Source organism: Triturus cristatus, chromosome 5_1 (assembly GCF_964204655.1).
Source record: "Triturus cristatus chromosome 5_1, aTriCri1.1, whole genome shotgun sequence".
Classification (NCBI taxonomy): domain Eukaryota; kingdom Metazoa; phylum Chordata; class Amphibia; order Caudata; family Salamandridae; genus Triturus; species Triturus cristatus.
The window spans coordinates 697,797,962-697,818,143 of NC_140587.1; the positions used below are offsets into that span (position 1 = coordinate 697,797,962).

Here is a 20,182-nt window from a genome sequence, read left to right on the forward strand (position 1 = left end):
ATTTCATAGGGTCATGCAATTGATGTTTAAAGGATGTGTGGGTTCGAGGTATTTTCAAGACGAGAAATTGGTTGTTGGAGATGGTATTGAGCAACATAATTCATGACTGGATAAAGTTTTGCAAATTCTTCAGGAAAGAGGTTTGACATTGAGATATGATGTAGGTTTGAGGAGGGAGGTGTGGATTACCTGGGTCATCATGAAAATGGAGTGAAACCCAAAATAAAATTAGAGAGGGCAACAAATGTGGCCTCACCAACAAAGATCCGCTGAGATCATTTTTGGTTCTAGCTGAATTTTATTCTAAATTTGTGCCGCACTTTGCCAACAGAACCAATCTTTTGCAGAGTCAGTTGAAAAAGAGAGTAGTGTATGTGTGGAATGAAGAATGCCAGGATGCGTTTGATGATGTGTGTAAAGATATTGTTTCAGGTAAACCTTTGCAAATGAATGATACTATGGATAAAACTATTATTATTACTGATGCAAGTAATTTTGAGTTAGGTGCAGTTTTTATGTAGAAGAGAGAATGGTAAAGAAGATGTGGTGGCTTTCGCATCAAGGGTTCTCAGGGTGGCATAACACACATACTCAACCGTAGTGAAGGAGGTATTAGCTTTATGGTGGAGAATGCAGTACTTCTGTACGTATGCGTGGAGTGTACCATTTGTTCTCCTCATGAACCATAAACCCCTGATTGATTGTTTTTGTGCTAAAGGGTCTGCTAAAGGTATACCTAGAATTGCTAAGTGGCAGTATCAGTTACAAGAATTCATTTACAAAGTCAAGTATGTTACAGTGAAGAAATATATTGTGGCTTATTTCTTATCAAGGATGCCTGTAAGGTATTTGGAAAGCCAAGCTGTGAATGATGAGGAAGTGGTGTGTACAATTAGCCAAGTAGCTGAGGTAGTGAAAAGGGCTTTGAAAGAGGGTAAGTGGAAGTGTTAGCTGGAAGCTGATACAAACCTTACAGAAGTGATGAAGTAATGTCACAAGGTTGGTCAAGCGTTAAATGAGCAAGGCAGGACAAAATCTCATATTTCCATGTTGCCTCTGAACTGACTTGTGATAGCGGTTTGTTGTACAGGTTGGGACAGTTGGTTGTATCAGCAACGTTGAGAAAGAGAGTGTTTGAGTTAGCTGTTGTGGGACATATTGGGATTCGAGCTAAGAAACGGAGGGTACAAGAGTATGTTTGATGGCCTGCGGTGGATAAAGACATTAAATGCTTTGTGAGGGATTGCGATCTTTCTATTATGAGTGACCAGACTCAAGTGACCCAACCATCTTGGGTTAGTCCGGTTAGCATCCCTACAGCACCATGCTCCAAATTGGTTCTAGATATTGCTGGTCCGATTACTACAGCATCTGTTATACAGTTTTTGCAGAGGGTATTCATAAAAGAAGGTTATTCTGAGGAGTTGGTGACAAAGTTGCACCCAATTTGTGTCAGAAAATATGTGGTCTTTTATGGATAATAATGGCAAAGAGTTGCACCCAATTTGTGTCAGAAACAATTGGTCTTTTATGGATAATAATGGCATCAGACATACAAGGACATCCTTGTATCATCACAGGAGTAATAGATTGGTGGAGTGTTTTAATAGCTCCCTGAAGGACCCGTTGCAGCTGTCCGTGACTAATAATTTGCCTTGGAAACATTTCGTTGAAATCATGTTTTGGGCCTACAAAACAATGCCCAGTGTGCCGACAGGTGTATCTTGGTTTGTGCTTCCGAGGGGCCATGTTGTGGGATCCAAGTAAAATGGTGCACCTAGAGATAACGGCAATCGAAACATTTTAACTGGTTGTTGGGTGAGGATTAAGAAATCAGGGTTGGGTACCCAAAGGTGAATCCAGGTTTTCTGTTCCAGCACAAGTTACCAAAGTCGTGCCTTTGTGGTTCACACCAGTGATTAAAAGGTTTGGAACAAAGTTGTAATTGCAGTAATTCCCCAAACAAAAGAAAGGTTTGTTTGAGCACAAATGGGGACAGCACAGCCTGTGAATGACATTTGTATACCCATTTCACATGGTTACAAGGTGTCAGACGCATGCCTGATCGTTTTATAGATTATGTATGTTAAGAGATGAAAATTATATCTTTTATAGGGTATGTTTTTCCAGTATAGCTTTATATGTGATGTATCTTTAAGTATTATCTGCCGTGTAGGAAAGTTGTGTGAACTCTTGTATGACCAATATTTCACTTGTTTATGATCTTTGTAAAGTATTCTCATGTGTTTAATATCTTTATGCAGTAAAAGGTTTTTTTCCCATTTCTTTTTATTTTATTAAGTACATTTATGTATAGTACAATTACACAAACACGGGTCAATTTATCAATTTATTCTTCCATATGATCCTCTCCATGGAGTCGGTCTCTGCTTTCCCCTTAGGTTGCATATCCCGACTCTAGGTCTGCTGATAGTGCAGTGCATCTTTCATTTCATTCACCCCGGCATTGTTGACCCCCTTTATTCTGCAGCTTGCCATAGTCCCCGTGGTTAGAGTCCTCTGTATTTAATCCATGTTCCCCACACTTTGTCCCACTTTCGGGGGCAACCTCGGCTCTGGTAGATTATTTTCTCTGCTGCCTAGTACCAATCAAGGTCTTGTTCCCACTTCCTCACTGTTGGTGGCTGTGACTTCCCCCATGCTCTAGCAAATATTTCTTTTGGCAACTACATCTGCTAGCATCAACCATAATTTAGCATGCTTTGACCAGTTTATTTCTCTCGTAACACATAGTAGGTGCCATCGGTCTTCCATTGTAACTGCCAGTCCCTCCACCTTTGACATTACTTCTATGATTGTGCTTCAGAATCTCTGCAACCCGGGGCAGCTCCATATTGTATGGAAGAAGGTGCCTTCCTCCCCACATCACCTTGCACGTTTGATCGAGTCGCATTTGCCCATTTTATAGAGTCTCGATCTGGTTGTATAGGAACTATGTATAATTCTGATTTGAATCAGTCTAAAACGTGCCCTTATAGCCACCTCTTTGGGGCTCTGTGTAACTTCCAACCAATCATCCTCTTCTAGGATCCCCACGTCTGATTCCCATTTCTCTCTAAGGGCTAGTAATGGCTCTGGGGTGTGATTCATAATTTTTTTTTATAGATCAGGGAGGTTGCCTTATCTGGTATCGGGTCTACCTATATTCCGTCTTCAAGCGGATCTGACGCTGGCAATTGTTCTCCCAGGCTCACGTGCGTCTTTAGAGCATGTTTCAGTTGTATATATCGAAGTTTCTCAGAGTTTGGCATTTGGTATTCTAATTGCATTTCCTGGTAGTCTACCATTTTTTATCTTTTCCAAATGCCTCCCAGATATCCGATGTCCAGGAGTGCCCACGTGTGAAATCCTTTCAGTTCACGCACCTACCTCAGAAGGTCGTTATCCCACAGGGTAGTACGTTCCGTTAGTTTATCTTCCCAGCCCAGGAATTTGGTCGCCTCTCTCCATAGTCTCACTGTTGTTTGTGTGTGTGCTGGTAGTCTGTCTGATGTTTTCTTAGTATACAGAGCTATCAGGTACCCCCTTCGTCCCATCGACCAGTGGTCTACACGGTATGCCGGTTCATCTCTTCTTGCGAACACCCAACCATTAAGTGTAACCAGTTGGACACCCAATAGTATTTACTTATATCAGGGACCGCCATCCCACCATCATATGGCTCTCGCTGCAGCTTATATAGTGCTATTCAGGGGCTACCTCCATCCCATAGCAGTATGCAGTTGCCGTATCTCTGAATCTATCTTTTGAAAGTATCCCGTTGGTATCTTATATGGGGTATTTTGTAGGACATATATTAGGTATGGTAGCGCCGCCATTTTGAAAATGGAGGTCCGTCCCACCAGTGAAAGTGGCAATTTTCCCCATGTGCCACATCATTCCCCAGTCTATGCGGCTGGGGAGGGGGTCAAATTAGCATCCCTAAATTCATTCTCTGTTTGTGTGATCATCATTCACAGATATTTGAATTTAGTTTTAATCAATAGCTCCTTTCCTATCGTCGTCACCATAGGCAATTCTCCTACAGCGCAAATATTAGTGATTTGCCCCAATGTATTTGATACCTGGAGGAACTGCCAAATAGTTGGAATATATGGAGTGTCCAATGTATCGTGGAGCGGGGCCTAGTGGCATATAGGAGAATGTAGTCTGCTTATAGAGAAATTCTTTCTTCCCATTCTCCTCAAACCGGTATGCCTCTTATCAATGGGTCAGTCCTAAACCATGCTGTCAATGGCTCCAATGCAGGTGCGAACAGCATGGGCAAGAGTGGGAATCCCTGCCTCGTACCCTTGTGCAACCTCACTTGCCTAGACACTGTACAGTTGACCCGTAGTCTGGCCAGGGGGTCTGTATATAACAGCTTTATCCAGGCTCAGAGATTAGGACCGAAGCCGAAACACTCCAGCGCCGCAAATAAATATTGCCATTTTATGTTGTTGAACGCCATTCGAGCATTAAGTGACAGCAGTACTGCATTCTCTTCCGATTGGGTCCTGGTTACGTGTTGTACGCCATATAAGCACCGTAGATTTAGTCTAGTACTTCTCTTAGGCATACATTCTGATTGATCTGGATGGATCACTGCAGTTATTACTTTAGTGAGTCTAGTTGCTATGACCTTGGCCAAGACCTTCGCTTCTATATTTATAAGGAGACTGGCCTATACGAGGAGCAATCTTCCAAGGGTTTGCCTTGTTTTGGAATGACCACAATCATGGCCATTCTCTTGTCTTCCGACAGGCTACCCTTTTGTATCGATTCCTGAAAACCTACGCAGCATATGTGGAGCCACCAGAGTCATCACACCCTTATATAATTCAATCATTATATTGTTCGGCCCTGCTGCCTTGCCCGATTGTAATGAGCTTATGGAGTCTGCAAACTTCCTCTTCCGAGTTATCCCTTTCCAGCTCTTCCCGGTCTACTTGTGTGAGAGAGGGAGATGCATATCAGTTAGGTGTTATATACAGTCCGCCTAAGTGCGGGTCGTCGACGATTTATATAGCTGCTCATAGTAGGATGCAAATGCCTCTGTCTCTCTTCTCGAGCCATGATAGTAGTTTTGTGGCCTTGTCTCCTATTTCATATATTCGTCGCTGGGTTGCCCTAGCGTACTCCCTGGCCTTCCCTTCCGCTATGTCTCGTAACTCCTGCTGCTTTAGCCGCATCAAGTGGGCAACTCACGTATCTGTCTTTGTTGAGGTTGCAAGCTTCCTCTCTAGTTGCACTAGCTCCTTTTCAAGCGCTTCATACTGAAGTTTCTTTTTCCCCCTTTCAGTGCCTGCACCTGTCCTCTTATTACTGCTTTATACGCCTCCCAGATCACACCAGGCGAACCTACCGATCCCAAATTGTTTTAAAAGTAGTGGTCTGTGTTCGCGTATGTTATCTTTTATCTGTTTATTTTTAAGGAGCCGTGGGTCAATGCGGAGTGGCAGGGTATTCGTTCTGGTGGGGACTTCTAATCTCACCTCTACTGGCGAGGGGTTGAATATACCTCACACCTTATGTAGTGCTCCTCGAAAGCTATCTGCCGTGATATAGTGCATCAGGATATAGTCTAGTCGAGAATATCCACGGTGTGGCGCTGAGAAGTACGTGTATTGTCTGGACAAAGGGTTGTGTGCGCGCCAAATGTCTATCAGCCCCATTGCCTCTACAAATGTCTTTAGGGTGTCCGCCCCTCCTTCACCCTTTGCGCTCAATACTTTGTCCACAGCGGGGTATGTCACTGCGTTTAAGTCAATCAATCAATCAGGTGTTTGTTAAGTGCGACTACTCACCCGTAAGGGTCTCAAGGTGCTGGGGGGTTGGTGCAGGTTCCAGAGTCTGTCGAGCCAGGTTTTGAGGTTTCTCGCGAAGATGGGGAGCGATGTTGTCTGTCTGAGGTGGAGTGGAAGGGCGTTCCAGGCTCTGGCCGTGAGGAAAGAGAAGGAGCGGCCTCCCGATCTTGTCTTTCTGGTGCAGGGGACCACGGCGTAGGAGAGCTGGGCTGATCGTAGGGTCCTTTGGGGTGCATGGAATTTGAGTCGGCTGTTCAGGTATGCTGGTCCGGTGTCGTTGAGGGCCTTGTGTGCGTGGGTGAGAATCTTTAAGGTGATTCTAGCCTCGATGGGGAGCCAGTGGAGTGTGCGCAGGTGCTGGGAGATGTGACCGTGTCTTGGCAGGTTGAGGACCAGTCTTGCGGCGGCGTTCTGGATGTTTTGCAGCTTGCGGGTGAGGTTTTTGTTTATTCCAGCGTAGAGTGCATTGCCATAGTCGAGTCTGCTGGTGATGAGGGCGTGAGTGACGGTCTTTCTGTGCTCAAGGGGGATCCATTTGAAGGTCTGACATAGGAGTCAGAGGGTCTGGAAGCAGGAGGATGCGACTGAGTTGATCTGGCGGTCCATTTTGAGCTCGAAGTCCAGGATGATTCCAAGGTAGCATGCATGATCCGTGGGGGTGGGTGGGCTTCCAAGGGCGGGGGCCACCAGGTGTCGTTCCAGGCTTTGGGGTTTGGGCCCATAATGAGTACTTCTGTTTTGTCGGTGTTGAGGTGTAGGCAGGTGCTTTTCATCCCTTTGGCGAGGGCTTCCATGCCTTCTTGAAAGTTGTGTCTGGCGGTGTTTGGTTTGTTGGATAAGGAGAGGATGAGCTGTGTGTCGGCTGCGTATGACACAATGTTGAGTCTGTAGGTTCTGGCAATGGGGGCGAGCAGAGCCATGTAGATGTTAAAGAGCGTGGGGCTGATGGAGGACCCCTAGGGGACTCCGCAGGTGGTTGGTGTAGGGTCCGAGAGGAAAGGGGGGAGTCTGTCCCGTTGCGTTCTGCCAGAGAAGGAGGAGTGGATGCAGTCGAGGGCCTTGTCCCGGATCCCTGCATCGTGGAGTCTGCGTATTAGGGTGCGGTGAGAGACTGTGTCGAACACCGCTGAGAGGTTGAGAAGGATGAGGGCTACTGATTCTCCTCTGTCCAGTAGGGAGCAGATGTCATCTGTTGCAATGCGGAGGGCGGTTTCTGTGCTGTGATTTTTCTGAAGCCAGATTGGGAGGAGTCGAGGATGTTGTGCTTTTCGATGAAGGTGGCCAGTTAACTGTTGATGGCTTTCTCAAAGACTTTCGCTAGGAACGGGAGCAGGGAGATGGGTCTGTAGTTCTTGAGGTCGCTGGGGTCCGTCGAGGGCTTCATCAGGAGGGGGTTGATCTCCGTGTGTTTCCAGTCGTCGGGGAACGAGGCGTTCGTCAAGGAGCGATTGATGGTGTGGCAGAGCATGGGTGCGATGGTGTTGGTGGCTCTGTTGAAGATGTGTTGGGGGCAGGGGTCCATGGGGGCACTGGAGAGGATTGAATTCATTGTCTTCAGTGTGTCTTCAGTGGTGAGGGCCTTCCAGTTGTCAATCGTTGGCTTCAGGGTGTCGGGGTGGCTGGTGAGGGTTCATCCTGTTGGTTGTCTTCGTCGAAGTTGTCGTAAATGTTCTTGATTTTGAGGCGAAAGAAGGTGCTGAGTTTGTTGCAGAGGTCTTGTGAGGGAGGGATGTCAGTAGACTCGCTGGTGGGTTGGGCGAACTTGATGATGCTGAAGAGTTCTTTGCTGTTGTGCGCGTGTTTGGAGAATCTGTCTTCAATTGCTTTTTTTCTCGTTTTTCTGATGAGTTTGTGGTGGGCGTTGGTGGCGGCTCTGAAGTCGTTGTGGGCCTCTGTGTATTTGGAGTTCCTCCAGGCCTTTTCGAGGCGGTAGCACGTGCGTCTGGACTCTAGAAGTTTGGTGGTAAACCATCTGACTTTCTTGGCGTGAGTGTTATTTTCCTTGAGGGGGGCTATGGTGTTGGCAATGTCGGATATCCATCTGTGCAGAGTTCGGGCTGCGGTGTTGGGGTTATCGTCTTCCGCGATGGTTGGGGTGGAGTTGCTGAGTGAGGAGGTGAGCTGGTCGTCAGTGATTTTGGTCCAGTTTCTTCGTGGGAGTAGAGTGTCTCTGCCCAGTACCCCTTTTGGAAGTTTTAGCAGCAAGAACTCAGCTCAGGCAGTGCGTCTGAGTGCATCTTGGGCGGTACATACTCCGAGCACAAATTGATGACGCAGCCCTTCTACACTCCAGAGAGTGCAACATATCTGCCCAACTTATCTTGATATGTCTGTTGGGGCACTAGCGGCAGTTTCGTTCTGGCTAGTATTCCCACTCCCCTGGACAAAGACGTAAACCCAGCATGAGCCAGTAGTTTGTAACCAAATCTGTCCAGTGCTTTGCATTTGTTGCCCATCAGGTGCGTTTCCTGCAACAGGACCACATCTGGTGCGTGTTGTCTTATATATTGTAGTACCAAAGTACAATTAATTTTGTTACCTAGGCCAATCCAGGTCATGATCAATAAGTCACCCCCGGTGGAGTTGTGTACCACTGGTGTCACTTGATGCTGCCTTTCACAGGTGTGCAGTGCCATTGTTGCCATTATTCAGGTTTCTAGTCTGTGCATATCTGGGCGCCTCGGGTGTGAATAGGGGTGTTATATTTACCCCATCGGTTTCTCTCCCCCCTTTCTCCATGTGTGTTGTGATTATGCATTGAATACGATGTACTATTAACATACAAATTTGAAACCTCAACCAAGAAAACTCCCCCCTCCCTGCTACCCTGCACTGTGGGCTATTAACTACCCCCCCCCCCCCCAATTTTCAGAGCGCCTGTCGCCCCATAACTAAACCTATTAACTTTGGGCGGACGTTAGCCAAATACTTGCCCACCGGATTCCACCTTCCTCCCCCTTCTTAGTGCTGCCTCACTTCTTGTGTTTCTTAGGGACTTGTTGTGGTTAACTAGTTTGTGCAGTCTACGTGTCTTGATGCGGTATGGCTTGGTGTTAAATGTTAGTTTGTTACTTCAGCACTTCCATGTAGTCTCTCTTCTCGGCAGTGAGGTCACGGTCTCTGTCTTTATCGACTCCAGGGCTCCATTTGGCTATTCTTGTTGAGCGTTCCTCCCACATTTATCTTAGTCCTTTGAGTGAGCCTGTGCGTCTCCTCGTTGGAGGGGGTCGCATGTGAAGTCCCCATATGTCTCTGTCTCACCATCTACAGTTGTGCCTTCAGTTCCATTCCTGCGTTTTGGCCTGCCCGCTATTTGCCATCTATCAAGCCATTCCCATACTTCTTCCGAGGTGGAGAATCTCCACACCTTACCCTCTGCTTTCACTTAGAGAGTGGACGGAAAGAGCATTGAGTATGTAATGTCCTTTGCCCTCCGTGCTCTCTTTACCTCAAGGAATGATCTCCTTGCCTGTTGCACTTTTGTTGTAAAGTCTGGGTAAAATAAGATAGTGGCATTGTCTATTTTGAGCAGTGGGGCCTTTCGGGCTGCCTGAAGGATTAGGTCCCGGTCTCGGTAGTTGAAGATGTGAACAATAATTGGGCGCGGTGGAGCGGTCTTGGCCGTGTACCCGGGATTCTGTGTGCCCTTTCCACTGAAAAATACTTGGATAGACCCTTAGGTTGAAGCGTTTTCATCACCAAGTCCTCTATGTATAGATCTACAGCAGGACCCTCTGCCCGTTCAGGCACGCCAATGATACAGACGTTGTTGCGGCAGAGCGACCTTCCTGATCTTCCAGTTTTGCCTCTATTGCTTTTGTCGTGGTGGTAAGTTCCTGCATCCGTTTCTGTAGTGCTTTTGTGTCCACCACTAGAGTGTTCGTCACGCTTTCAATCTCTTTCACCTTGGAACCGATGTTTCTCAGGTCTACCCTTATCAGTGAAACTTCCGTGGTTACCGTATCCATTTTACCTGCTAGGTCCGTTCACACCTCCTGGATCGCTGTCCAGATATCCTGCAAGGTTGGTCCTGTCGCCTCTGCAGTGATAATTATGGCATTACACGGTGCTGTGTCTGTGATGCTTCTTTCGTTTTTAGGAAGAGCGTACTTATCTAGTTTTGTGTGTTGGGCGGCACGGGGCCCTTTCCCACCCGTCATGGCTCCAGGGTCTTATTCTCTTGTAGCTACTGTGGTGCAGTCCCTTATGTAGTTGTGGGGGGGGGGGGGCAGAAAAGGACCAGTAAGAATGAGGGGTCACAGCAGTACTCCTCGCTGCCTACACCGGAAAGCTCTCAGGTCCTATCGGTCTTCCTGGTTGAGGAGAGCCCAGTTTATTCTCCAGAATATGTCCTTCCCCTACCATCCCCCCCCCCCCCCCCCTCTTGCACTGCAGTTCAGGTTTAGTCCTATCCGATATGTCCTGTATTCGTAGGTGGTACTGGTCCCTTTTCCGGCACAGTTTTAAATGTCCCTCACCTCAATGTGCCCCTTCTTTCCAGTGTTGCCGGATTTATTGCCGGTGGAGGCCGCTTTACTTTTTGTGCGGTTGAATCCCCCTTTCACTAGCTGTGCCTATGGTTGTAGCTGTTAGGTTTCTCGCCCGCGCTTCCTGGCCATCTTTTCTCCCATTTTCGGCCTTGCAGGGATCTCGCTGGCCCCTGGTAAATACTCAGATGACCCAGTGTTTCGGGGATGACTCCTGTGCGCACAAAGCCTGCCGTCACAGCCAGTTCTGCCCTTCTGCATATATTACGTGTCCCACGTTGCCAGAATTGAGGCCGCTGCTTGCGGACTACTCCTGTCGGACCCAGTTGATTGGTACTTGAGGCGTTCCACCCGGCCGCAGTGAATTTCTGTGCATCTCCCTTACAGGAGTGAGTAACTGGGCCCCAACAAATCGCCTCAATAGTCACGGCAGAGGAGTCTTGGTGCCACGGGCCCCTTCCCGCGTTGCAGGCCTTCCTGCTCAGCTCCTCCCTGCGCTATGCAGTCGGCTTCCGAGCTCCCACAGGCCAGCCTCCAGCGACCCAGTCTTCCTAGGCCGTCCGAAGCATCCTGATGCGCCGATTATGACTGCAGTTCTTGTGTATTCTGCCGTTGGTCCAAATACGCCACCACTGCCGCTTAGTTTTGGGATTTTTGGACAGCGTCCGTTCCAGGTGGTCTTCCGATCGCTTATCAGTTGTGTGCAGCTCTGCTACGAAGGATTATGTCAGGATTTTGGGGGGTTATTGTGATCGGTCTGGCGGAGCTCCTCTAGCTTGCGGCCATTATCGTTTGCGGCAAGCCACGCCCTCTGTCCAGTACAAGATTATTCTCATTTGTTTTTATAATCTTTTTCTTCAGTTTATTGAAAGGGGAAGATATATTGGAATGACATAGCTGGTGGGAGAACGTACGGGTGGAATGTTGGTTTGGGAAATCGGGGAGGGACGGTGGGAGGAGGTGAGGTGCTGGTGGGTGCTCGCTATGGAGAGGCCCAAGTAAAACCTTTTTACTTTAAAGTGTTGGTGCTGCATCTTCATTTTAGTTTTTGGTGAGGGAATATGAATGCTTAGGGATAAAGCCTTTGCACTTGGGCTATGGAGATCAGCAGAGGCAGAAATGGGTCTTTTTAGTTTGACCTCAGCAAGCATCTCCTCGCTAGTCTAAGGAACACACACAATTATTACTCAAGAAAGCACTTGTTTGCAATATTACAGCTTCTTCTCACTCTCGGGAGACAATCCTCTACCGGGAGCAGGTAAACTCCCCTCTTTCTCAGGGCAACACAATGGTCCATGTATGGCTTTGTCCTTGGATTGTGACATTGGACAGACTGTCGGGTACAGCCAGCTCTTCCCACGAGTCAGTCTCCCACCCTCGCCTCTTCTTCTGTCAATGAGAACCCTACTATCGGTCTAATACATAATAATAAACTAATCACTAGTTAGCTAAAGACATCTGGAAAAACACCCTCTTCAATGTAAAAACATAACGTGGAAAACAAATTAGAATGAATTTTGCAGGCCTCTCAGTCTTAAACATGTAGAAAAGGACATTCAGAATGGAAATAGAAATGTGGCCAGTTTAAGTTACATAGCATGGTAACTCGGGTGCTGCTCATAATGGCCAAATGCAGTCACCTACTACAAATGATATTATTAATATGCACATTTGATTTAGCAGTGTAACTCACACTATGCTCATAAGTGCGTTAATATGCAAATGTAAAATTACTCTCTTCCACAAGTGACCCAGGGCAATATTCTGGGGGAAGATACCATTCCAGGTCATTCCAATGTGTTCAGTGTCACTAAACTCGGGTTACCTGGGTCTACAATCTTGGGGACCCTGTTATTCCAGTGTGGTCACCATGCTACTGCATTCTAGGGGGACCTGTAAATGCTCCCCAACTCTCATCATCGTTGTGCCACCTGCACCACAACCAAGACCAAGTTCCAGCATCCATTTGGTGGTAAACAGATGTGGATTTGGGCCCCTTATTTTCCCCGAAATGGAATAAACGCAGAGATTTGAACTCTGATTTCCCGGGATCACATCTTAGTCTGAAAGAAATAGCTCAACATTCCCCGATGTGGGAGTGGGAATGGGAATATGGGAATCAGTGAGCACCAGTACAAAAAAGTTAATCAAGTGTTTGTATAATGAAATATAAAATTGCTTTTGTCGAATATTTTTCATAGCATTTTAATTTTTCAGGCTATATCGATCAGTTGGAGATTATGATGTCCTTCGTGGCATTTTCAGTGGAAAGCTTGGAACAAAACCAGTTACACAAGAAGCACTGTCGGCAGAGGCAAAAAGTGATTATTTTAAAGCAGCTCAGCTCTACGATGAGGTATGGCTTAAAATAGGAAATATTTTAATATAATTAATTGTAGTTTGCTTGCATACATGAAATGTGTGAAATTGCCTGTTGTAATGTTTTCGAAGTCACTCCCTTGGGTAGTTTGTTTTGATTGAGTTATTGTACTTTTCTAATAGACAATTTTATTGACCACCTGCGGCCTTCACGGGGCCGCACCTGCAGAGCACGTGTTGCGCTTGTGCAGTGGTTATGAGCGCGCGCCACCTAAATCGCACCACAGTCTTATCTAGGCCGGGGTTTACCCAGGAATAGAGCGTAAAGGACATTGTTTCTCTTTTCTAAGTGTCTCTGGAAACGTCTACCTGTGCTACGCTGCTCGCATTGTTCTGGTAAATGACACCTTTTGCATGCTTTCCAAGTGATGTAATGGTTTTTAATGTTATAACATTAGCTGTGAGCTGCTAGCAATTGGATCTGAAAGGCATCCCTGACCTCTCTCACCCAATTGACAATTTAACACTTGATTGTCTACAATTAAAAAAGAGACGGAAGCCAGGAAATACATTTTAGTTTGCATTTCACCCTGCACTTTTGCAGTTTGACCTAGGATACCATTTTGTATTTTTATTTTTATTTTACCACAGTCTTCTTGTCAGCTGTTTTAACATTTTACAAAGTCGACTACACTATTAGGAGGCGGTCAGGATTCAAACATTTCCTCCCAGATTGGTGCTCCATCACGTCTGACAGCTGGGTCTTACAAATTGGTCAAAATGGCTGTGTGCTGCCTTTTTCTCTGCATTTTTTTACTCCCATAACACAGCGAATTTTCGACGAACGCCTATCCGTCCTGTTTGTGAAGTGCACCTGTCGCTCTCTAAAAGTGTCATCGAGATGGAGGACTTGGACATAGATGGGGGTTATTACTCTCACTATTTCCTAGTCCTGGAAAGGACTAGGGCCGCAGGCCTGTCCTGTACCTTTGACCCCTAAATGCCTTCCTGCAGAAGGACACATTCAAAATGCTCACCATGGCACAGACCATTTCTACTTTGGACCTGGACAACTACATGGTGTCCTTGAACTTGCAGAAAGAGTAATTTTGTGTTCGAGGCATGTGGGCTGCTGAATTCATATCTGTGCATAGATCGCCGCCTAGTGTTGGGTCCGGATGTTTGCACGTTGTTGTCCTGGAAGAGTCTTCGAAGTATCCTGAGATAGGTGACTCCTCCCCTGGACCACAGTGCGCATGGGCATCCTCTCCATCCTCAGATTGTTTTTTTCCGCCATTGGGTTCGGATGTCTTATCTTGACTCAAGTTAGGAAAATTTAGTTTTCAGGCCAAAAGGCCTTTAGTTTTCGTCGGTACTGTTCCCGATCGGTATCGACAGTTTACTTGCTAGTTTAACAACTTTTTCGGATCCATTATATCCGACCATCGACCCTACATCGACGATGGAATCGAGGACCCCATTCAAGCGGTGTCCTGTTTCCCACGCGAAATATCCACATATCGACGTCCACCCGGTGTGCAACAAATGCCTCTCACCGGATCACGACGAATCGAAATGTATGGCCTGTGCCCGATTCAGAGACTTGAAGTGCAGCAAGCGGCACCGGCCCAAACCAACATCTTCAGCACCGAGGACGAACATGTTGAAAGTGTGGAACACATACCCTCCAGCCCCGCTTCCGAACACGGTTCCAGATCGGAGGACGTAGATGAAGAGCTTTATCACAGGGAAGAAGCAGACGATGAGGTAGGAGACTACGATGAGGCCTTAGGGGCCGAAGAAGGTAGCTCTGGTGACGAGCAGGGCCTACCCGTCCAAACGGAGGATATCCCAGTGCCTCAGTCTACGGCTCCGGTCGAGGGATCGCCTTCGGGCCTTACCCAAGATCAATCCCGCAGTTCTTCGGCCCCGCCCTCTGGCCCGGCCTCGGACATCCAGCGAGAGCCATTATTACCCAAAAAGACTGGTTTCCCTTCCACAAAACCGAAACCAATCGTCGCCCCGGTTCAACAGAAACCGAAAGTGAAACTAACACTGGTCGGCTCGAGGACCACCACACCTTCGACGCCAGCCAAAACCGTCGGCTCAGACCGCACCAAGAGGGACTTCGGTGCCGAACTCGCTGCAGCCGATGTCGGCGCCGACCCAAAAAGAAAGGCCATCGGTACCGCCAAAGCGCCTCGGCCCCCGGCACCGAAACAATCGGCACCGACCACCAAGGTTAAAATGGCCGCTGCATCGCAATCCACCTCGAAAGCAGCGACTACGGTCCAATCATTGACGCCGTCGACAGCTACTACCTCTCCTCGACTCGATGACCCTGTGGCTCCAAAGAAGTCCACACCTACCTCTACAGAACCACTCGGCGCCAAAGAACCGTCGGCATTCCAGGTGCGACAAGTTGCAGCGTCCTTGCAACGCATCAGAGAAAAGGCAGCCCTCCAGGCCACGTCGGGCTCCGAGCCGAAAAAGGCTCAAAAGGCACCTTCGGCACCAACCAACATCACCTTTGGTTTGCCGCCATCCACTGCGCCGAAACTATTCGAGATCAGAACACGTGTCACCCAGACAAGGTCCCCATCTACTGAACACTCTCCTACTGGGACATCACCGTCCCACTTCATCGACGCCGACACCGGCAGGCTCATGCTCCGAAAGCGGAAGATCACTTCCGAGAAGGCTTTGGACTCTTACAGGATCCCGCTAAAGCAAAAACTGCCGGCGGACTCGGAACCAGTTCTTTATGAACGCCTCCACACCTCTTACCCAGATCCACAGTCCTTCTCTCCGACGCACTCCGACACGGACGCAATAGAGGACTACATGGGTGACGACACCACCTACCCCAGGGTTATGGACCCTGAAGGACAGCAGGACCCTGATCAAGCTTGGGATGACCCTGTAGACACAGGTGCCGCTATGGATACACAGGACACGCAGCTTTATGGCGCAAAAACGTCTCCCACAGAGGACACTGCTGCATTCAACGCCCTCATTGAACGTGCCGCAGCCAATCATGGAGTGCAACTCCACTCAGACACAATCGAGGACGATTTCTTGGTGGACACTTTCGCATCCTCGGAGAGGACTGTAAAGACTCTGCCCATGTTGAAAGGTGTCCTCAAGCCAGCAAAGGACATTTTCAAAGAAACCACCAGAGCACGGGTAATAAACCCCAGGATCGATAAAAAATACAAGCCAGCACCCGGGGACCCTACGTACATTAGGGGACAGTTGCCTCTGGACTCCATCGTAGTTGCTAATGCTCGCAAACGGGCACACTCGCAGACAACTGGTGATGCTCCTCCCCCGGACAAAGAGTCCAAGGTGCTGGAGACCTCCGGCAAAAGGATTGCAGCCCAAGCGGCAAACATATGGCGCATTGCCAATACACAGGCGCTCCTCGCTCGCTACGATCGCTCACACTATGACACGTTAGAGACCCTACTCCAACATCTACCTGACGAGTACAAAGAGGCAGCCGAGCTCCTCATCAGAGAGGGACAACTTCTCACAAACGCATCCATTAAGTGTGCACTGGATGCCGCCGACACAGCTGCGAGAGCAATAAACACCAGCGTCATGCTACGACGACACGCCTGGTTACGAATCTCCGGATTCAAACCTGAGGTTCAAAATAACATCCTCAATCAGCCGGTCAACCCCGACTACTTATTCGGACCAGAGGTTGACACCACCCTAGAAAAGATAAAAAAAGACACAGACACTGCAAAGTCAATGGGGGCTCTGCAAACGCAGACATTTCGTAGTGGCTCCTTTCGTCGCCCCGGAAATAGAGGAGCAGGTAGAGGACAGGGGTCACAGCAAACCTATAATAAAGGGGGCACACAAAGTACCTACGATAAAAACACCCGCGGTGGATATCGTGGCTCCAGCACAAAGGGCAGAGGACACGGTTACGGTAATACCAGGTCCTCCCCCAAGAACAAACAGTGACGCCCTCTCCCTTCCCCCCGACCACATAACACCTGTCGGGGGAAGACTCCAGCGGTTCCTGTCCATGTGGAATACCATCACCACGGACAGGTGGGTCAAAGATGTTATCCAACACGGTTACTGCCTCGAATTAACCTCCACTCCACCCACAATACCGCCAAAGCACCGTCCTATGTCCTCAGAGCACTTAGCATTATTACAGCAGGAAGTGCTAAGTATGCTGCAAAAAGGCGCAATAGAGGTCGTGCCCGTCCACCAGCAGGGGACAGGGGTGTACTCTCTGTACTTCTTAATACCAAAAAAGGACGGGTCACTCAGACCTATACTAGACCTGAGACCCCTCAACCACTACATTCTCTCAGAGCATTTCCACATGCTCACCCTACAGCAGGTTCTCCCGCTGCTCAGACAGGGAGACTTCCTAGCCACGCTAGACCTCAAAGATGCGTATTTCCACATACCCAGACACCCGTCACACAGAAAATATCTCAGGTTCACTATTCAGGGGCAGCCCTACCAATTCAAAGTTCTTCCCTTCGGCGTGACAACAGCACCCAGAGTTTTCAAAAAGTGCCTAGCTACAGTGGCTGCACATCTACGGAGGCAACACATTCACGTCTACCCTTACCTGGACGACTGGCTTGTTCAGTCAAAGTCAGCCCAGCAATGTGCCAGCCACATGTCCCTCACCATTCACCTTCTTCACAGTCTGGGATTCTCACTAAATTACCCAAAATCACATTTCCAACCCGCACACGTACAACAGTACCTAGGTGCGACCATAGACACTCTGGCAGCCACAGCTCAGCCAAATTTAGTGAGGATCAACCGCATGCAAATGCTGATCTCAAAGTTCAAACCTCAACACTCCCTTCCTGCGCGAGAGTTCATGCAATTGATAGGCATGATGGCCTCCTGCATTTTCATAGTCCCACACGCGAGACTACATATGTGCCCGCTTCAGGAGTGCCTAGCACGTCAATGGAATCAGGCTCACGGGCAATTAAAAGACCTAGTGTTGGTGAGCGGTCGGCATAAAACTCTCTGCATTGGTGGAATCCACAAAACCTTTGCAAGGGCCGACCGTTCCAAGAGCCTGTTCCACAAATAATACTGACGGCGGACGCGTCTCTCCAGGGATGGGGAGCTCATGTACTCAATTACACAGTGCAGGGACTATGGACAATACAACAAAAGAAGATGCACATCAACCTTCTGGAACTGATGGCAATCTTCCTGGCAATGAAAGCATTCAAAGTACACTTGGGCAACAAAGTCGTGTTGATCCGGACGGACAACATGACTGCCATGTACTACATACAGAAGCAGGGAGGAACACACTCTCCACAGTTGTCTCATCTGGCTCAGAGCATGTGGAAGTGGGCCATTCAGAGGAACATATTCCTCATGGCGGAACACCTCCCCGGCAAGGACAATCAGATAGCGGATCTGCTCAGCAGACACAGCCACCAGATGCACGAGTGGGAGCTACACCCGTCAGTACTCCAACCGTACTTCCAACAGTGGGGTCATCCAGAGATAGACCTATTCGCCACAAACGAAAACGCAAAATGCCAAAGCTTTGCCGCCAGGTTCCCACATCCACAGTCGCAGGGCAATGCGATATGGATGAACTGGTCCGGCAGATTTGCGTACGCTTTTCCCCCAGCGCCGTTGATACCGCTGGTGGCACGCAAACTGCGACAACACTCACTGACACTCATCCTGGTTGCTCCAACATGGGCACGCCAGTCATGGTACACCACCTTTCTGGAACTTTCCGTGGTGCCGCATCAAAGGCTGCGGATCAAACCCGCGCATTTGACGCAGAACCATGGAGAAATTCAGCACCCAGATCCGCAACAGCTGAACCTGGCGATCTGGCTCCTGAAGTCCTAGAGTTTGGCTACCTAAACCTGCCACCTGACTGTATGGAGGTCATTAAGGAAGCTAGGAGACCCACTACCAGAGCTTGCTATGCAGCCAAATGGAAGAGGTTTGTCATTTATTGCAATAACAATGACATTAACCCGCTAGACGCATCCATTCCAAACATAATCTGTTACCTCTTACACCTATACCGATGCAATCTGGCATACACCTCAATACGTATACATTTGACCGCAATCGCAGCCTATCTCCAGAACAGGCAGCACCTCTCTTTATTCAGAGTGCCTGCCATCAAAGCCTTCTTGGAGGGACTCAAACGAGTAATTCCCCCAAGACACCCACCAGCACCAGTGTGGAACCTCAACTTGGTCCTCACCCGACTGATGGGTCCACCCTTCGAACCTCTCCACTCATGTGAGATTCAATTCCTCACCTGGAAAGTAGCTTTCCTAGTAGCAATCACTTCGTTAAGAAGAGTTAGTGAACTCCAGGCACTAACCATTCAAGAGCCATTCATACAGGTTCACGCAAACGGGGTCGTACTACGTACCAACCCCAAATTCATGCCTAAAGTAATATCGCAGTTCCACATGAATCAAACGATTGAACTGCCTGTTTTCTTTCAGAATCCACAAAATGTCGCTGAAAGAATGCTCCATACACTAGACGTCAAAAGAGCCCTCATGTACTATATAGACAGAACTAAAAACTTTAGGAAGACAAAACAACTTTTCGTTGCCTTTTCCCCACAACACAAAGGCAACGCCATCTCCAAAGCAGGTATAGCCAGATGGATCGTTAGATGTATTCAAATTTGCTATCAAAAGGCTAAACGCACATTAACGATTCCCCCACGAGCCCACTCAACACGTAAGTTAGGGGCCTCTATGGCTTTCCTGGGAAACATTCCTTTACATGATATATGTAGAGCAGCCACATGGTCCACTATACATACATTTACCAAACACTATTGTGTAGATGTACACTCAAAACAGCAGGCAGCTGTAGGACAGGCTGTTCTCAAAACTCTTTTTCAGACCGCTGCAGCTGGCACTGGTAGCCGCCGCTAATAGGAGGTACTGCTATGTATTCTATGCACAGATATAAATTCAGCAGCCCACATGCCTCGAACTGAATATGCTACTTACCAGTATGCATCTGTTCTTGGCATATAGGGCTGCTGACATTCATATCGCCCACCCTCCTCCCCGGCGCCTGTAGCAGCTGCAGCTCTCAGAATTACCGTATAGCATGGTCATCACTTTCTGTATCTACTCCATCACTGCCACAATAGCGAAAAACAATCTGAGGATGGAGAGGATGCCCATGCGCACTGTGGTCCAGGGGAGGAGTCACCTATCTCAGGATACTTCGAAGACTCTTCCAGGACAACAACGTGCAAACATCCGGACCCAACACTAGGTGGCGATCTATGCACAGATATGAATGTCAGCAGCCCTACATGCCAAGAACAGATGCATACGGTTAAGTAGCATATTCAATGCTCATCTTGCAGACCCACAGGCATCACCTGTGGTTCATGGTGGGCTAGGAGCATTTTCGCTTGCAGTACTCCGGTTTAGTCTCACCAGTGTTCCTCAGGTGTTCGCAAAAGTGATGGCATCTGTGGAGGTCAGTGGAACTTGTATTCCTGTACCTCAGCAACTCGCTGCTGGAGGCAGTCTCATCGCAGTCACTTGT

At 48.2% G+C, this 20,182-nt stretch overlaps 1 protein-coding gene across 3 annotated transcripts in view; it reads left to right on the forward strand.

The window, feature by feature from the left end:
* PRKDC (protein kinase, DNA-activated, catalytic subunit) overlaps positions 1 to 20,182 on the forward strand; it is a 2,754,228-nt gene that overhangs the window by 1,695,664 nt on the left and 1,038,382 nt on the right. For all 3 annotated transcript variants that reach the window (XM_085605657.1, XM_085605658.1, XM_085605659.1), the window contains one exon: positions 12,512 to 12,650. In XM_085605657.1, the coding sequence (XP_085461783.1) occupies positions 12,512 to 12,650 (139 nt within the window). The remainder of the gene's footprint in view (positions 1 to 12,511; positions 12,651 to 20,182) is intronic.